This window comes from Dromiciops gliroides, chromosome 4 (assembly GCF_019393635.1).
Source record: "Dromiciops gliroides isolate mDroGli1 chromosome 4, mDroGli1.pri, whole genome shotgun sequence".
Lineage (NCBI taxonomy): Eukaryota > Metazoa > Chordata > Mammalia > Microbiotheria > Microbiotheriidae > Dromiciops > Dromiciops gliroides.
The window spans coordinates 239,137,639-239,157,276 of record NC_057864.1 but is presented as its reverse complement, the minus strand read 5'-3'; the positions used below and the strand labels follow the sequence as shown (position 1 = coordinate 239,157,276).

At 40.7% G+C, this 19,638-nt stretch overlaps 1 protein-coding gene across 1 annotated transcript; it reads right to left on the bottom strand.

Annotated features, from left to right (window-relative positions):
- Positions 1-11,535: 11,535 nt before the first annotated feature.
- On the bottom strand, positions 11,536-12,892 carry LOC122753550 (alpha-enolase-like). Its single transcript, XM_044000980.1, has one exon. The coding sequence runs from the start codon at positions 12,875-12,877 to the stop codon at positions 11,573-11,575; it is 1,305 nt and encodes a 434-aa protein (XP_043856915.1). The 5' UTR covers positions 12,878-12,892; the 3' UTR covers positions 11,536-11,572.
- Between the last annotated feature and the right edge of the window lie 6,746 nt (positions 12,893-19,638).

Here is a 19,638-nt window from a genome sequence, read left to right as displayed (position 1 = left end):
TCCTAGAAGTCTCTCCCCAGATCTCTGCTCTCTTCTTGTGTCTACAATCCTATATCCTTAGTGCTTTAGCTTTTATTTCCCCATATTCCCACTCCTGCCCTCTGTGCTCCATTCTTCAAAGTATTCTAGTCTCTACTCACCTCCTAATACCTCAAACTACTAGCTGCTTTTCCCCTTGGTGCCCACTAATCTCTTCCTCCTTCTTTTAAGAAATGGGCTTCCCAGAACCTATACTCATCTCTCTATATAATATTGCCTCTACTATGTATCATATCCCTGCATTTCTTTTCTCATCTTTTTATCTCCCTCCACTATCCCACTGTACCCTATACCTCATTTATTCCTCTCTATGTCTATTTCTCCTCCCCTCACCCTCTCTTCTTCCTTAATCTACTTGTTTCAAATTCTATCTTTATTCTCTATCTTCCTGTTTTCCTCACTGTTTTCCTGTATCTTTGCCCTATCTCCTTCATTCCCTTTCACCTTTTTCTCAGTCCCTCCTATCTCCTTTCCCTCCATCTCTCCATCTTCTCTTTACTTTCCCTAGTCCCATTCTTCCTTGCCTTTTCTTCCTCCTTCCATTCTTTTCCTCCTCTTCCTCCTCCCCTTTATCTGCTCCTTTCTTCCTATTCTTGCTCCTCCTCTTCTCTCTTCCTATTTCCTTTTCTTCCAGGTATTCTTCACTTATTGTAGAAGGGGGTGGTAAAGTGTAGAGAAAAGAGTTCTGTTCTTGGAGTCAGTAGAAATCCAGGTTAAAATACCACCTAGATACTTACTAAGTATGTGATCAAGTACAAGTCACTTAACCTAATCTTCAGCTTTGATATTTGTTGTGAGAATCAAATGAAATAATATATGTGCCTCAAGGGTATGGTTGATCAGGGGACACCTAATCAATTTTGTCCTCGAACCCATTTAATTAAATTACAGAATGTGGCACTGTCAGAAGATCTGAGTTCGAATGTCAGCCCTGTTACATGCTACTTGCATGACCCAGGCAAGGCACTTAGCCTCTGTAAGCTTCAGTTTCCTCATTTGTAAAATGAAAGGGTTGGATTAGGTAATTTAATATTCTTCCTACTTCTAAAATTATAGGCAAATAATAGCAACAGTAATGATGTATTAAAGTTTTTTTGTCTTCTATCTTCCTTTTCCTTACTCCCTTCTCTCACCTTTCTCTTTATCACTCCCTCTTCCCATGCTCCTCCTCCCCCCTCCTCTTATCCTTCTAGATTCTACCTCATTCTCTTTCTCTGCTTCTTTTCCTCCTCCTCTGATTCCTGTTATCCTCCTTTTGTCTCCTTCTTCTCCCCCCTTTTCGTTCCTCCTTTCCCTCCACTTCTATTCTTTTTCCCTTATCTCATTTTCCTCCTCAACCCCTCCTCTTTACATCCTCCCTTTTACCCTTTAGTCATTTTCTAAAACGTGTTCACGGGAAGGTTAGCATACATACTGTTCTAGAGTGATACATTTCTGGACTAGTTTGGAATAGTGCCAATTCTCAGGGTGGTCACTGTGGGTTTGATCACTGTCTTTCTGCAACAATATTTTTGTAGAAGATGAGAGTTGTTTCTATCACAGGGAGGTTGTGGTTTTGTGTCAGAGAGAAAATTAGTGTTATCTGTTTCATATAAAAGGACAGGATTGCCACATAGGTCATGTATAAGGCAACAGATCTATAGAGCTGGTCTGGGCAGTTCTCTTTTCCACCCATTTCAGCCACTCACTTTGGTTTGGTTTGGTTTGGTTTGGTTTTTTGCAGGCAATGGGGGTTAAGTGACTTGTCCAGGGTCACACAGCTAGTAAGTGTCAAGTGTCTGAGGCCAAATTTGAACTCAGGTACTCCTGAATCCAGGGCCAGTGCTTTAACCACTGCGCCATCTAGCTGCCCTCAGCCACTCACTTTGATTCTCTGTTTTGTTTTCCCCCTTAACTGCTCTTCTTCTGATTGAGAAAATACATGTGTATCACCTGTCCCTTTCTTCATGGTGACCTTTGTGACAAATATTCGCTCTGCTAAATTTTGTATTGTGATCTTTTAATTATCTCACCGTTTTCCTTGTCCTAGAGTGGTTTTTGAAGATGCAGCACATATTTCTAGGAAAATAGAAAAGTTAGATCCCCCTGTCTTTTTTTTAATTTCACAATTTTTTCTGATGTTATATATTCATATAATTACTAAAATATTCAAATTATACCCTAGAAGATCCCCCTTCCCAGGGGGAAGGGTATGTTCATATGGGATACAGAGATACAGATGGGATAGAGGAAGCAATCACAAGATCCCTCATTCTACTCAGGACTGATGTTGGGATATATCTACTTTGCCTTTCAAGGGTCCTGAGATACTTGGGAACAGGTACATTCACAAAAACAAATGTCAAGTATAAACTATATTTTAATTATTGAACAATGAGACAGTTGCTGGATAGACTACCTATGTGGTGTCATGGACAGAGAAAAGTACTGGATTTAAATCCTAACTGTGTCACTGGGTTTGGGATACCTGGGTTCAATTCTCCACTCTGCTACTAGATAGCTATGTAATCTTTTTTTTGTTTTGGTGAGGCAATTGGGGTTAAGTGACTTGCCTAGGGTCACACAGCTAGTAAGTGTTAAGTGCCTGAGGCCGGATTTGAACTCAGGTCCTCCTGACTTTAGGGCTGGTGCTCTATCCACTGTGCCACCTAGCTGTCCCACTAGCTATATAATCTTGGATGAGTCAATTCATTTCTCTGCTCTTCAGTTTATCACAAAATTTTAGTTCAGGAATTTAAAGCCCTTATTTTGTATATGAGGAAATTAAGGCTCAGGTAAAATGACTTGTCCAGGTTCACAAAAAAAGTTGGGTTGGCAAACTTGTTGACTAGGGGCACCAGACTTATCCTTTCATCCCCTCACCAGCTAAATGAGAGGTAGGTTTAGCTGATATCTAAGGCCTCTTCCAACTCTAATGTTTTATGGTTCCATGAAATAATCAAGTGCATTTTAAAATAAGCAACAAAATTGTAGAAGTTCAATAGTTCTTAGTCTTCTTGAGTTTGGCTAAGACCATGGAAGCTGAAGGAGTCTTTCAAAGACGGAAGCAATTTGAAGTTAGATTTTTTGGTATTGGAAGGTGTCTGGGCCAACTTTACAAGCTAAGCTCAGGACAGTTTAGGCCACCAGAATCAGTATCTTCTTCCATTAGGAGAGAGGAATCAGAAATCATCCTCTCACTTAGTTATAGGTTGGTTTGGGTGGGGAAACCTACTAAGGATTAAAAGGGTTGGGCCATTTTGTGACTCAGCTGCCAAGTATAGTTAATCTGTATCTCATGCTGAGACCCATACTTGGCTTTGTATTTTGTAGTGTTCCACTCTGTGCTTTGGCTTAACTTCCTGTATTTTTCCATCCCTGTTTAACAGCCAACTTTATAATGTCTGGGAGATGGAGGTGTGATTGATCAGAACCCAGTTCCTATGAGGTATAAGGTATCCTAGGCCACAGAATAGGCAGTAAGGCCCAGGAACACTAACTCATAGGATCTCAGTATATACATGAGCAGCATCTCCACATTTAGATCTCTCTAATTATTAAGGATCATGTCCTTCTTTCACACTGAAAGCTATTATTACTAACAAAAGATCTTTGGTAGGAGTCCTTAATAATTTTTTAGAATGTAAAGGGGTCCCAAGACAAGAATATGAGGCCCACTGCTCTAGGTTGTGCCAAAAGTCGAGTGTCTAGTGTTCTGTTTGATAAAGCAAACTGTTGTTACCTAAACTCTGAACCCTTTTTTGTGGAATTTTGTGTATTTTTTGAGAATATGATAAATTATAGCTAAAATTCTATTAAAAAAATTTTTTTTGGGGTGGGGCAATGAGTGTTATGTGACTTGCCCAGAGTCACACGGCTAGTAAGTGTCAAGTGTCTGAGGCTGGATTTGAACTCAGGTCCTCCTGAATCCAGGGCTGGTACTTTATCCATTGCGCCACCTAGCTGCCCCTTACATTCTATTTTTATTTATTTATTTATTTTGGGGCAGGGCAATGAGGGTTAAGTGACTTGCCCGAGGTCACACAGCTAGTAAGTGTCAAGTGTCTGAGGTCGGATTTGAACCCAGGTCCTCCTGAATCCAAGGCTGGTGCTTTGTCCACTGCGCCACCTAGCTGCCCCCACATTCTATTTTTAAAGACATGAGGGAACTCTCCTCATTTTTGAACCTTTCTCTGCCAAAGCAGGAAATGTTTAGAAAATGTTTAAATGGATTAAAATTGTTTCTATCTGGCTTGTGCCTAAAATGCAAATTACAGAATTTTCTCCCATATACTCCAGTGTTTAAAGACACCAGGCAGTCAGTTTGGGGGTTCTGAAAATATGCTGGAAAGCTACGCTAAGTTCCTTAATACCCTCAAACAAAGTGGGAAAAGGACTCTGACACCATATTATGATTGGAAAAGTTGCCTCAGAGGGCATTGATCAAACAATCAGATGGTGCAGATGGATGCAGTAAGGTTTATTTGGGAGCAGCAATGACACTATCCCAATGACTAACAAAGGTGAAGATAATAGGCTGAAAGATCAGTAGAAAGGGACATTGTCAAGTTATGGAGAACAAAAAAGTTAAACTAAATCATTCTGAAGAAATTTTGGCCCAGAAGGTGGAAGTCACACCAGAGATCAGATTGAACCCTCCAAGAGGAACAGAGGGACCTAGGCCCATTGGTCAACATGGTTTACATCACAGTCAGCAACAGGTGGAGTGCAGCAAAGGGTCTGAGTTATCTTTTGTTACAACTGTGGACAAGATGGGCTTAAAATGTTGAATATCCTTAGAAGGAAAATGCAGACTGGTCTGCCAGAAGCTAAGGTCTATCAGACCAACACTGGAAAGAAGAAAGGAAAGTACAGTGTGCACAATTCATCTCAACAATAATTACAGCTAACATGTCTATGGCATTTTATGATTCAGAAAACACTTTACATATTATTTGATTCTCACAAGAACCCTAAGAGGTAGGTGCTGTTATAAGCCCCATTTTATAGAGGAGGTAACTGAGGCTAAGGGGTGCATTGAATAGAGCATTGGGCCCAGAGTGAGGAAGGCCTGAATTCAAATCCAGCCTCAGACTCATTTTAGTTGTGTGACCCTGGGCAAGTCACATAACCCTATTTGCCTCAGTTTCCTCATCTGTAAAATGATCTGGAGAAGGAAATGCAAACCACACTTGTATCTTTGCCAAGAAAATCCCTAATAGGGTCATGAAGCATTGGAGAAGACTGAAATGAATGAACAAGAATAAACAGATTGAGAATTTAAGTGACTTCCCCACAAAGTCACAAAACTAATGTGTCTGAGACAGGATTTAAACTCAAGGTTCAAATTTAATCTCAAGGTGTTGTGAAAGTCAGGAGAGGAGCCCAGAAAGTTAAGAAGGGTGAATCAAGAGAAGACAGAGAACTAAGAAGGAAAGATGGTCAACTGTGTCTAATGTCACATCAAGAACAAGGAGAAAGAAGACCTAAGAAAAGGCCATTTAATCTGACAAATAGGAAATCACCGATGAATTTGGAGGAATAAGTTTCAATAGTGTGGTGAGTCTAGAAATTGGATTTCAGTATGGTGAGGAAAAAGAGACAACAAATAATTCTCTTTTTAGAAATTTGAAAATAAAAGGTGGGGCAGCTAGGTGGTGCAGTGGATAGAGCACCAGCCCTGGAGTCAGGAGTACCTGAGTTCAAATCCAGCCTCAGACACTTAACACTTACTAGCTGTGTGACCCTGGGCAAGTCACTTAACCCCAATTGCCTCACTAAAAAAAAAAAAGAAAGAAAAGAAAAGAAAAGGGAGGGGGGCAGTTAGGTGGTACAGTGGATAGAACACTGGCTCTGGAGTCAGGAGGACCTAAGTTCAAATCAGGCCTCAGACACTTGACACTAGCTGTGTGACCCTGGGCAAGTCACTTAACTCTCAATGCCCCACAAAAAATAAAAAAATAAAGGGGATGAAAGAAGTAGGACAATTTAAAAGGTAAGAAGGTCAGGATCAAGATAAGCTTTTTTAAAGTGTAATTTATATAATTAAGGACAGATGAACCAAGTTCTTGGCTAAATCTTGGCAATTTATCAATAATAGCATGGCCTCACCTCTATCCAGAATCTCATTTAGTAAAAGATCTAAAATCTGAGGGGTTTTTCTCCCCAGCAATCCAGAGTGTCCCCTGGGGACATTAGATTAAGTTTATGTCAAGCTCTCATATAGGTGTACTCTGTCTCTTTTCAAGGCATAGAAAACTCTATTCAGACAGGTCTCAGACAGTGCACTTTATGGATGGGCTTAAGTCATTGAAAGGAATGGGGATTTGTCTTTCCCGGGGCCCAAGAAGAAATTAGATTATCACGTGGTTTGAGGCCAGCAGGCAGCATTCTGGTGGCCTTGGAAATTCTGAGTTACTCTGGAAAAGAATGGAGAGAGGACACTGAACAGGGAGCTGAGCTGCTATAGTGAGCAAAACAATGGTGTTGCTATGGCAACTGGGATTGTGGCCTAAGCATAGAAGATGGTTTCTGCAGCTCAGGCTCTGCTTAATGGAATCAAGAAGGCAGGCTGTTTACTCTGGGGATGATTGACCTTTTAAGAACAGTAGAAAGATTTCCCCCCTTTCTGCCTGAATGGTGAATGCTTCAATCCCAAATTCTCTGTTTATTTTAGTTGTCTTCCCCCCCCCCCCCCCCCCCGCCATTTTCAATAGTATGTTAAAGCCAGATTTCTTTAAAGATAGATCAATCTCACTTGTTTTTGGAGTGTATACAGGGGTGTGTGTGTGTGTGTGTGTGTGTGTGTGTGTTTCATTAGTGGCTGGTTTGAGTATTCAAGAATGCAAATAGGTCAGGGATTAACTCTGTCCTGGCCATAAGAAATTAGTCTGCCCTGGGAGCTCTGAGATTTTATAGGTTTTATTAATAATGGCTATTTTTAAAGCTCTCAACTAGTAGAGAAAATAACTCATGTGGACTTGGGCCATTGTCTTTGAGCTAAAACTGAACCTTTTGTCTGTAGCCAACTGGGTCATTTTAAATTATGGCACCTGAGGAAAGACTCTCCCAACTACAATGTGAGAGAGGGGAAAGGAGGAGAGAGTAGAGGCTGGGACCAAAAGGAAGGTCAAGTCCAAAGCCAAACCCTATGGAAGGAGACAGACATGGTCTCAGAGAATTATTGTGTCCCTTTTCCAGAAAGGAGGCAGGAGTCCTCCTCAGCCACTCTGTTCTCCACGATGATCCCTGTTGGCTACACACATGATAAAGAATACATAAAGAACTGGTACTTGAACCCATAGACACTCAGATATATTTCTTCTCTAATAAGTTTCCTCCTCCCCAAGGATTATATAGTTGCTCCAAACTTGTAGAACACCCCCTTCAAAGTAGTCAAACAATTTGGGATTGCTACAGTATTACCACCCTTAGTCTGCATGACAAAGTATCAGTGTTGGACAGGAATTGGATTTGTTCTTTATTATTGCTTTGTTGTTCTGCAGTTCTAGCTCCCACAATGCCTGTCTGGAACCAGGAATCCTTTGCTTGGCTCAGGAATTCTCTAGGTCTAACTGGTAGTATTCTCTCTGTGTTTAGCTTTTTGAATGGATAAGTTCACTTACCTTAGCAGTATGCTTTCCAGGGATGTACACAGAGATGATGAGGCTGACACATTTATCGCCAGAGCTAACTGTGTGTTTGGGAGGCTCTGAAGGAAAGAGGTATTAGATTGCCTACCATACTGAAGATCTACAGAGTCCTTGTGCTGACCTAATTGTTGTATGCCTGTGAAACCTGGACATTATACCAGCACCATGCCAGGAAACTGAATCACTTGCATTGGAATTGTCTTAGGAAGATTCTGAAGATCACCTGGCAAGATAAGGTGCTGAATACTGAAGTCCTTTCTCAAGATAAATTGCCAACCATTCAAATTCTACTGCAGAGAGTGCAACTCTGAAGGGCTGGCCATGTTTCAATGCCAAAAGACTATTTTACAGAGAACTCACACCAGGCCAGTGCTCACATAGGGGTCAGAAGAAGTGGTACAAGAAAACTCTCAAGGTCTTTATGAAGAACTTTGGAATTGATTGTGAGGCATGGGAGATACTGGCATAGGACTACCTAGCATGGCATGCCAGCATCAAAGAGGAAGGCACTGTGCTCTATGAGCAAAGCAGAATTGCAGTAGCTCAAAAGAAATGTGAGATGTGCAAATTTAGAGACATCTCCAATCCAAGTGTTCATATGAACTATTTGTGCCCAAACTGTGGCAGAGTCTTCTGAGCTCATATTGATCTGATCAAGCACAGTTGGACACACTGTACCTTGACCTCAACATTGTGATGTCATTTTGGTCCTCTTCAATGATGAAGTACAACAACCAACCTGACTCTCTCACATATGAAGAAGCCTCATTGATCTTCCATAAGGCCCACATGTCTCTTATATTCTTTTTTTTTTTAAGTGAGGCAATTGGGGTTAAGTGACTTGGCCAGGGTCACACAACTAGTAAGTGTTAAGTGTCTGAGGCCGGATTTGAACTCAGGTACTCCTGACTCCAGGGCCGGTGCTCTATCCACTGTGCCACCTAGCTGCCCCAGTTTTCTTATATGTAAAGTGGGGATAATAATAGCACCTATGTCAAAGGGTTGTTTTGAGGACCTAATAAGATAAGAGGGCAGGTAGGTGAAGTGGATAGAGTACCAGGCCTAGAGTCAGGAAGATTTATATTTCTAAATTCAAATCTGGCCTCAGACACTTAGTGGCTGTGTGACCCTGGGCAAGTTACTTCACCTCGTTTGCCACAGTTTCCTCATCTATAAAATGAGCTGGAGAAGGAAATGACAAACCACTCTGGTATCATTGCCAAGACAACTCCAAATGAGGTTATAGTTCATTTGATTCTCACAAGAATCCTAGAAGGTAAGTGCTATTATTATCTGCATTTTATAATTGAGGAAACTGAGGCAAACAGGTTTAGGGATTTGCCCAGGGTTATAGAGCTAATGTGTCTGAGCCAAGAGCTTGTGAGTCTTTACGTCCTTTCCATTTTCTTGTTTCCATCCAAAGCACAAGTCAATAGGCAGGCTTGATTCTTGCCCAAACAAAGGGAGTATTCCACCCTACAATTGCTGCTACTGCTACTCCACCCACATCTGACTCAACCCCCCAGTTCCTTCCTATGGCTATACTTTGCTGATTGATAAGAGTTCACCATATTTATCAGGTCTCAGATCTAGACCTACTATTATTCCAAGCCATCTTCCTTTCAGGCTTCCACCTCCTTTTCTGGGTTCAGTAATCAAATCAACTTTACCACTACGGCCTGAGCAGAAATTGCAGTGGAGCAGATAAAAGCTGTGTCCACTTTGTCTTCTTCTTTTGTAGTAATCTGGGATTTTGCTCTAGATAAATATAACACTCAGAACTCCTGGCAGACAGTCTAAGGCAACTTAAACTCTTGGCATAGTGAACAGGTCCATTTTAGTTCTCTTAATTAAAGGTCCAGTGGCCTACACACATTTGGTTCCACCCCCCCCTTCTTCTTTGTACAATGATAGGTGATGGAGAGAGATTGTTGGGATTTGTGGTAATACCCATTGATTTTTTTCTACCAAATAACTCATTTTTTCCAGCTTAGGTACTTGCCAGGATTGTAGTAATTCATTCATATGGCTGATCATGGTTATCTAGACATCTACTGTTTCTCTCCCAGAATCTACTTCTGAAAAGATTCCTAGCTTGAGTCAATTATTTCCCTGGGAAGTAGAAAATCTATACCCAACATTATCTGTGGGTGAAGCATGTTTTCCCAATTTAAGCAAGCATATCAGTTTTTCCATTGCCAAGTCTTCTCCTCCTATTAAGGTTCTACTTTTTAAATCAACTCTTTTTTTCTTCAAAAGAGTGTAGGGATCAATTTCTGGTATTATCAGCTATAGCACTATATAAGGAATTTTTGAAAGATCATCTGTGTCTGGTAATTCATTTTTTGTTTTGTTTTGTTGTTTTTTGGGGGTGGCAAGGGCAATGAGGGTTAGATGACTTGTCCAGGGTCACACAGTTAGTAAGTGTCAAGTGTCTAAGGCCAGATTTGAACTCAGATCCTCCTGAATCCAGGGCTGCCCCCTGTGTCTGGTAATTCACATAAAAACAAACTAAATAGTGTCTTCCAGTCCGAAATTTGTTGTATTCTTACCTTGCCTCTGTGTGCTTCTATTGGCTCCAATGCCAATCACCACAGAGGAACGAACCACAAGCACTGCTGTTGTTCACTCACATGACCAGCAGGGAGCTCCAGTCTTACTACTTCATGTCTGTTCTCTGTCCCCTGGATGATGTCCCTCAAAGGCAAAGAAAGAAGAATAGAGAACCTCTGAGGACACCTGTTGATATTTTACCAAATATGTAGATTAATTTTGGAGAGTATTATTTTTACTATATTAATATGACCCATCCATAAGCACTAAATGTCCCTTCAATTTTTCAAATTCCTTTTGATTTTATTTATTTTAGTCAATATGTTGGGGTTTTTTTGTGGGGCAGTGGGGGTTAAGTGACTTGCCCAGGGTCACACAGCTATGAGTCAATATGTTTTTACAGCTCATGCATATTTCTAGGTAGGTTAATTCCAAAATACTTGGTATTTTGTTAAGATTATAAATGAGATTTCTTTCTATTGTGATTCTATTGATTTTTATTTTTTGCTAGCAAATAATGCAAATGATTTTTTGTGTTTGTCTTGGATTTTGCAATTTTACTAAATTGTTTAATCATCAATATTAATTTTTTGGATGAAACAGTTGAATTTTCTTTTTTCTTTTCTTTTTTTTGGGGGGGGGCAGGGCAATGAGGGTTAAGTGACTCGCCCAGGGCCACACAGCTAGTAAGTATCAAGTATCTGAGGCTGGATTTGAACTCAGATCCTTCTGAATGGAGGGCCAGTGCTTTATCCACTGCACCATTTAGCTGCCCCCCAGTTGAATTTTTTAGATACAGTAACATGTTATTTACAAATAGCAATATTTTGACTTACTTATATCTAATGCCAATCCCTCTAATATCCTTTCCCCTCCATTTTAGTGCTATTTCAAGAATTTTCAATACAAAGTTAAACAGAAGTGGTGAAAATGGGCATTGTTTTGTGCCACATAACATTTTTTTTTTCCAGTGAGTTACTGAATACTTTTATTCTGCACAAAGAAGCCACTAAGTATCAGGCCTGTGGGCTCATCAGGGCTGCATCACAAGTATAAGGCTCCACACATTAACACAGGGGGTGGGGATGAGACAGTCACTGGAGCCAGTCACAAGATGACAGGCTATCTCCAACAGAGCGCCAGATGATCAGGTACAGTCTCTGATAAGACAGTTCTAATGAAGCAGTGAGAACATCACAGAAAAGTGGAGGGAGAGGGAGAGTTAAACAGCAAAGGCCCCTGCTCTCAAACAAAACTGGTCTAGTACTCGGAGCTGCCCATTCTTAGGACAGGAGCAGACTTCTATGGAGGAGACTCGTGCCTGCTGGCTCTGAGGCTTTCTGGCCAGTTTACTTGGCCCGGGGGTTTCTGAAGTTCCTTCCAGCAAATTTAGCCTTGCTGCCCAGCTCTTCCTCAATTCTGAGAAGCTGGTTATACTTGGCCAGACGCTCAGATCGGCAGGGGGCACCAGTCTTGATCTGCCCGGTGCAGAGACCCACCACCAGGTCTGCAATGAAGGTATCTTCAGTCTCCCCAGAACGATGAGAAACCATTACTCCCCACCCATTGGACTGGGCCAGCTTGCACGCCTTGAGAGATTCAGTCACGGAGCCGATCTGGTTCACTTTGAGTAGGAGGCAGTTGCAGGCCTTCTCACTCACAGCCTTTTCAATGCGCTTGGGATTGGTCACAGTGAGATCATCCCCCACCACCTGGATACCAGCAGTAGCAATGAAATTCTTCCAAGCTTCCCAATCATCCTGATCAAAGGGATCTTCAATAGACACCACTGGATAGTCCTTGATGAAGCTCTTATAGAGATCGCCAAGCTCAGAAGGGGAGATGTATCTGCTGGCATCATCAGGTGACTTGAAGTCCAAGTCATATTTCCCAGATCGGAAGAATTCTGAGGCAGCCACATCCATGCCAATTACGACCTTATCAGTATAGCCGGCCTTACCAATGGCATTCTTTAGCAGCTCCAGAGCTTCCTTATTCTCCAGGATGTTAGGAGCAAAGCCACCCTCATCCCCTACATTGGTGGCGTCCTGTCCATATTTCTGCTTAATCACACTCTTCAGGTTGTGGTAGACCTCAGCTCCAATGCGCATGGCCTCCTTGAAATTTGCTGTACCAACCGGGAGGATCATGAACTCCTGCATGGCCAGCTTGTTACCAGCATGGGAGCCCCCATTGATCACGTTGAAGGCTGGAACTGGCAGGACAACTTCATCATTGCCAGCAAGGTCAGCAATATGCCGGAAAAGGGAGACACCTTTCTCAGCAGCGCCGGCCTTACAAACAGCCAGAGACACTCCCAAGATGGCATTTGCACCAAATTTAGATTTGTTCTCGGTGCCGTCCATCTCAATCATCAAATTGTCAATCTTCTCCTGTTCCACAACATTCAGTTTCTTGCTAACCAGGGTCGGGGCAATAGTTTTATTGATGTGCTCAACCGCTTTTGAGACACCTTTCCCCATGTAGCGGGTCTTATCATTGTCTCGGAGCTCCAGGGCTTCATGGATGCCAGTAGAAGCACCACTGGGCACAGCAGCTCGGAAGAGACCTTTTGCAGTGTGGAGATCAACCTCAACAGTGGGGTTTCCACGAGAGTCGAAGATCTCTCTTGCTTGGATCTTGAGAATAGACATGTTGAGTTTCTGGATGGGGTCTCGTCCGCAAGGTTCAGAGAACAGAAGCCGAGGGTGCCACATAACATTTTTATAATGTTTTTCTATTGTATAGTATATTAACTCTTGGCTTAAGGTAAGATCATTTTTAAAAATTAATAAAGTATTTTATTTTTTTTCCTGTTACATGTAAAGATAGTTCTCAACTTTTGTTTATACAAGCTTTCCAATTTCAGATTTTTCTCCCTCCCTCCCTTCCCTCCCCCCTCCCCTAGACAGAAGGTAATCTGATATAGGTGTTTTATATATATATATATATATATATATATATATATATATATATAAAATATATATAAGTATATACACACATAATAACATTAAACATATTTCTGCATTAGTCATGTTATAAGAGAAAAATCAGAGCAATGACAAAAAACCTCAAAATAGAAAAACATCAGCACCAAAAACAAAAGAAATAGTATGGTTCATTCAGCATCTATACTCCACAGTTCTTTTTTTTTCCCTGGATTTGGAGATCCTCTTCTATCATGAGTTCCCTGGAACTCTTCTGTACCATTGCATTGGTGAGAAGAATATAGTCCATCACAGTAGATCAACACTCAATGTTGATGATACTGTGTACAATGTTCTTCTGGTTCTGCTCATCTCACTTATCATCAGCCCATGCAAGACCCTCCAGGTTTCTCTGAACTCCTCCTGCTCATCATTTCTTACAGAAGGTAGATCATTTTTATGATACTGGAGAAATATCTCTGTATTCACATCCACATACATAGTGCTTTTATCATAAATGATATTGAATTTTTATCTCCTTTTTTTTTTTTTTAGTGAGGCAATTGGGGTTAAGTGACTTGCCCAGGGTCACACAGCTAGTAAGTGTTAAGTGTCTGAGGCCGGATTTGAACTCAGGTACTCCTGACTCCAGGGCTGGTGCTCTATCCACTGCGCCATCTAGCTGCCCCTATCTCCTTTCTTTTTATTAAAATTTTTTTCAAGTCAGGGGTGACAGTTGAATTGTCAGAACATCACAGGGATGATGATTGGCAGCAGAGGCTCCATTCTGTTTCCATTTCAAGTTCTAAACTAGAGACCTCACTGAGATTGGTGGCTTCACAGTCAGATTTCATTTTATCAGCGAGAGATGGCAGGTCCACAGTCTGACTAGACAAAGTGTCATCCACTGGTGAAGCTAAACCGAAGCAGCTCAATAGCTTCAACACACAGCAGTTGAAGAACATCCTTTTGTCTTCTAAATCCAATTAATTCACTGACAACTGTTTCTGGGCTACCTCTAGTCCATTAGCTTCTCTTATTTCTGAGGAAGAGCTAGAAGTATGAAAGCCTTTGCCAGCAGCAATTTTAAATAGGGTTAGGAGAGATGGATGGTGGGGGAGTAAATGTTTATCTCCTTTCTAATGTTGAACCAGTTTGCTATAAATCCTATTTGGTCACAATGAATAATTTAAAAAGCATTGCTATATTCTACAAGTTCCATCATTTCTTTTCCTTCTTCTTTTTTTTTTTGCAGGGCAATGAGGGTTAAGTGACTAGACCAGGGTCACACAGTTACATAATTTCTTTTGAAACCTGGTCCAAAACTCACCTTTCTCTCCTAATCATTCTTTAATTAACTCCCACTCTATTTTGCTATCCTTATTGTCATCATCTTGTTCTCAATCTTTGTTATCCTTGCTCTCAGTCTATAGTTGGGAAGACAAGACATATTCATAAAAAGATAAGTTAAAATGTAATAGGGGCAACCCTTCCCTTATATTACCTGGTGATCCACCATGATCCTTGGGATTAGGAGATGTGGGAGCCATTTCAAGGAATATGTATAGTGATGGATGTACCATGGGCCACTTCTAGAGAAATATACACTCTGACTCAGCACTGAAGGATTTGTGCTTGGGAGTGATGCCTCGATCCTTTATTACTCTCTGGGGACTTGTGGTTTGAGATAATGCAGCAATCTCTTATTGGTTTCTTGGTCCCTGTGATTGGGGGTAAGGGTAGTGGTGGAGCCAAGCTTATGCTATGTCCATTCCCATTAACACATCTTATAGCACAATAGTATTTCATTAAAATCACATACCACAACCTGTTCAGCCATTCCCCAATTGATAGGGATCCTCTCAATTTCCAATTCTTTGCCACCACAAAAAAAAAAAGCTACTTTAAATATTTTTGTACATATAAATCTGTCACTGAGAACCTTTTTAGGAGGGACCCTATTAAATTTCCTTTTTGGGGTCGTCTTAGACCTGAGTCATACCTAAACTTTATTTAAGAAATTTCCCCCAGAGTTCTACTCAGAGAAGAGGTATAATGATCTACACAGTTAAAGAAAAGCCTGATTCTCCTCTTTTTGAAGTCAAGTTCCCCCAGGATATGAACCTGGTTTAGGTGAGCATGGAGTTGATGTGAGAATACCTATAAGGGCATGGGGTGAGAGCAGCAGGTTTTTTTTTTTTGGTTTTTTTTTTTTAGTGAGGCAATTGGGGTTAAGTAACTTGCCCAGGGTCACACAGCTAGTAAGTGTTAAGTGTCTGAGGCCAGATTTGAACTCAGGTACTCCTGACTCCAGGGCCGGTGCTCTATCCCCTGCACCACCTAGCTGCTCCTCCCCCTTTTTTTTTTGAGAGGAGCAGTTATTATTGTTAGACTTGTTTAACACCTTGTTTTGAAATGAAAGAATTTAACTCTGGACCAAGGGTCAGGGAAAGTCTTTTAGAAGAAAAGGGTCTTGAGGAAGACTTAGATATGGTTCGGGCAAGAAAAACAAGAAGGACAGGATGATTTTGCTAAGAGGTACAAAAACTTCTGCAGCAAGTTTCTCTGATAAAGGCCCCATTTCTCAAATACAGACATAACTGAGTCAAACTTATAAAAATAGGAGCCATTCATTCCCCAATTGAAAAATAGTCAATGGATGTGAACAGGCAGTTTTCAGAAAAAGCAGTTATCTGTTGGAAAAACAAATTAAGACAACTCTGAAGTACCGCCTTATACCTAACAGAAATGACAAATTGTTGGAGTTATGTTCTAGTCCAGTGATTCTGGAGAACAATTTGGAACTATGCCCAAAGGGCTATAAAACTGCATGCCCTTTGACCCACCAATACCATTACTAGAGTGTGGATTGGATGATGCAAAAGTAACAGATTAGAAAAATATGAGCAGAATCACTCAGTTTCTACACTTCTTTTCTCTGTCAAAAAGGATATTTATGCTTGAACAAGAAAGGTAAAGAGAGTAGTAAAGGGCAAGATAAATGAAGATATAGTAAGCATTTAGCTGCTCTGAATAGTTCTGGTCACCTAGCCAGAATATAAATTACATCTCAGGGTACAGCAAGAATCTGCAGCTGTGAGTGTGAATCTACTGTCAATGATCACGGAGGAATCAAGAACAAACTGTGCCAATTTTTAAAAAAGATTAAAGTAGATTCTGCAAAATATTAAAAAAAAACTTCAAGCCTATTCTTGGAAAAAAATGAATAATCAGTTATGTAATGAATAGTTAACAGTAGTGGTGGTATGGAATTGTTTGACTGAAATGGAACACTTGTCTGCCCGGATCTGTTTCTCTGTCTCTGTCTATCTGTCTGTCTCTCATCATCTCTCTCTCTGTCTCTGTGTTTCTTTCTCTTTCTTTTTGTTTCTGTCTGTCTCTGGTTTTCTCCATCTGTCTCTTTGTCTTTGTCTCTGTTCTCTTTGTCTCTGTCTCTGTTTCCACACCCCCCCCCCAACTCTCTGTGTGTCTTCATATCTCTGTCTCTGTCTGTCTGTTACTGTCTCTGTGCCTCTCTTTCATCCCCACCCTCACATGGGCAGAATGACTCTCCCCATTCCTCCCTTGAGGAGTGACTTTCTCAGGAGTCACTGACCTCATTCTGTTTTTATGGGGAAGATTCTTTAAACCTGCTCTAGAATATGGAACAATGAGAAGAGAAAGTTGCTTGGGTGGATTTCTCTTGCTTTTCCTTACCAAGTTTCCTCTCTCCAGAACACTGATGACACATTTGTGTTTAAGATGGTCAAAATTAATTTACTCTTTTCCCTGCTTCATAGGAACTTTAATATTATATATAAGTAAAATCTCTTTGGTTTATCTTAGGTACCCAGCTACTAATCACAGAGATTTAGGAAGATAACCTCTGATCATCCCTCTTTGGGCAAATCAAATACACAGAGACCAGTAATACATTGAGCTACAGTTTAGTAAACTAAAAACTATGGGAGGCGGGGGGAGGGGGGAGGGAAGGAGTGTGCAGCAGCTAGATAGCACAGTGGATAAAGCACTGGCCCTGGATTCAGGAGGACCTGAGTTCAAATCTGGCCTCAGACACTTGACACTAACTGTGTGACCCTGGGCAAGTCACTTAACCCTCATTGCCCCACCACAAACAAAAAAACCCTAAAAACTACAGTTTAGTTTTGATTTAGGCTTTTAGAAACCAGATAGACTTATGCAAAACAAACATTAAAAAAGCAGAGAGAAGCTTTGGAACAGGTACATCCTCTCTAGGGAGGAAGAGGAGAAATGGGGAAGGAGAAATGTGTCACCATTGTCATTTTCAACAAATAAGAACAAGTATAGTCTTTCTGCTTTGGCTCTGGGTGTCCCTGAATTGTTCATCCACATCCTTTTCAAGCAACTCCTCATCCCACTCCCCCAATCCCTTGCTGGGTAGCAGTTGGAACAACAATAGCAGTGGTGCTATTGAGCACCCATCCATTGTGTAGTTCTCCCACCTTCTCTCATTATTGTAGCTCACTATCACTCAGAGGTTGAAGGTATATGTCATCATGGTAGAAGCCGCCTAGGTATGGTTGCTGGCAGCAGCCCCGCTGTGGCTCTTCTCCCACAAGATACACATTGTGGGCTGAAACTTCTTTTCTTCTTTGTGGCTCCTTGACCACTCCTCAGTGCACATGGACTTCTTGCCTCTTGATGGAATTCAGTTCTGTATCCTCCTTCAGGAGAAGGAGAGAGGGAGATTGATTTTTTCTGATAATACCCCCAAGTGGTCCTTGGGTTATGGTAATGATTTTTGTTCTCTGCTGAAGGCATGCATCTCAGCTAACATCTTGGGCAAAGGAGGCTACAAATAGTTACTGCTCGAACAGAACTGAAATTATGTCATATGAGCATCAATGGATGGCACTAGTAATATTTAACTTGGAGAAGACTTGGGAAGGGTGAAGATGAGAGCTGGGTTTTGTTTTTGTTTTTTAAGGAATAATGATGGTGATGGCTCATATTTATATAGCACTTTAAAGTTTATAAAGGTTTATCTACCACTAGGTAGATAGAGGGATGGACCTGGATTCGGTAAGACTTGAGTTCAAATTGGTCTTAAACATATGCTGGCCAATTTGGAACTATGCCCAAAGGGCTATAAAACTGTGCATACCCTTTGACCCAATAATACCACTGCTGGGACTGTATCTCAAGGAGATCATAAAATGGGAAAAGGACCCACATGTAGAACAATATTTATAGTAGCTCTTTTTGTGGTGGTGAAAATTGGAAATTGTGGGGATGCCCATCAACTGGGGAATGGCTGAACAAGTTGTGGTACATGAATGTGATTGAATACTATTGGGCAATAAGAAATGATGAGCAGGCAGATTTCAGAAAAACCTGGAAAGACTTAAGTGGACTGATGCTTAGTGAAGTGAGCAGAAACAGGAGAACATTGTACATAGTAACAGCAACACTGTGTGATGATCAATTGTAAAGCACTTGGCTCTTCTCAGCAGTGAAATGACCCAGGGCAATTCCAAAAGACTTATGCTGGAAAATGCTCTCTTCATTCAGAAAAAAGGAACTATGGAGTTTGAATACAGATCAAAGTATATTATTTTCACTTTATTTGTTATTGTTATTTTTTCTTCCTTGTCGTTTCCTCCTTTTATTGTGATTCTTTACAACATGACTAATATGGAAATATGTATAATGTGATTGTACATGTATATAACCTATATCTGATTGCTTGCTGTTCTTGGGGAGGGGGCAAGAAAGGGAGGGAGGGAAAAAAAATTGGAACTCAAAATCTTACAAAAATGAATGCTGAAAACAATCTTTACATGTAATTGGAAAATAAAATAAAATACTACCCCAAAAATATGCTAGCAGTATGACTGTGGACAAGGTACTTAACCTCTGCCTACCTCAGTTTCCTCATCTATAAATTGGGAATAATAATAACCTACCTCCCAGAGTGATTATGAGGAACAAATGAAATATTTTTAAAGTGTTCTGAAGACCTTAAAGTACTATATAAATGTTAGCTATTTTAATAACCTCATGAAGTAAGCAGTGCTATTATCACTCCCATTTTTGGTGGAGGGAGGATTTGAATTTTAGAGAGGTTAAGTGATCTGCCCATATTCACACAAGTAGGAAATGTGGAGAAAGGATTTGAACCTTAGTATTCTACCCCAAATATTTGAAGGATTAGTCAGGTGGAAAAGCAATTAAATGTTTGTCTAAGTGCATCCAGAAGGAATAATTAAGAACAATAGATGAAATTTAATAGGGAAACATATTTTTGCAATAATATGAGGAAATCAAAGTGAACTAATGGAGGTCCTAATGGAAGAAGGCACATTTGACCTCATGAGTAGCATTGAGGTTTGTTGAGATGAGACTGGCATTTGACTTTTGTAATGAAATTTATTAATTTGATCATTGACAATGCTATGCTAAGGTTTAGTAAAAATCCAGCAATTCAAACAGTTAAAGAAGAGAAT

What these genes read in the sequence shown, in the direction of transcription:
- LOC122753550 (XM_044000980.1), bottom strand. Translation starts at nt 12,877, where the DNA reads ATGTCTATTCTCAAGATCCAAGCAAGAGAGATCTTCGACTCTCGTGGA.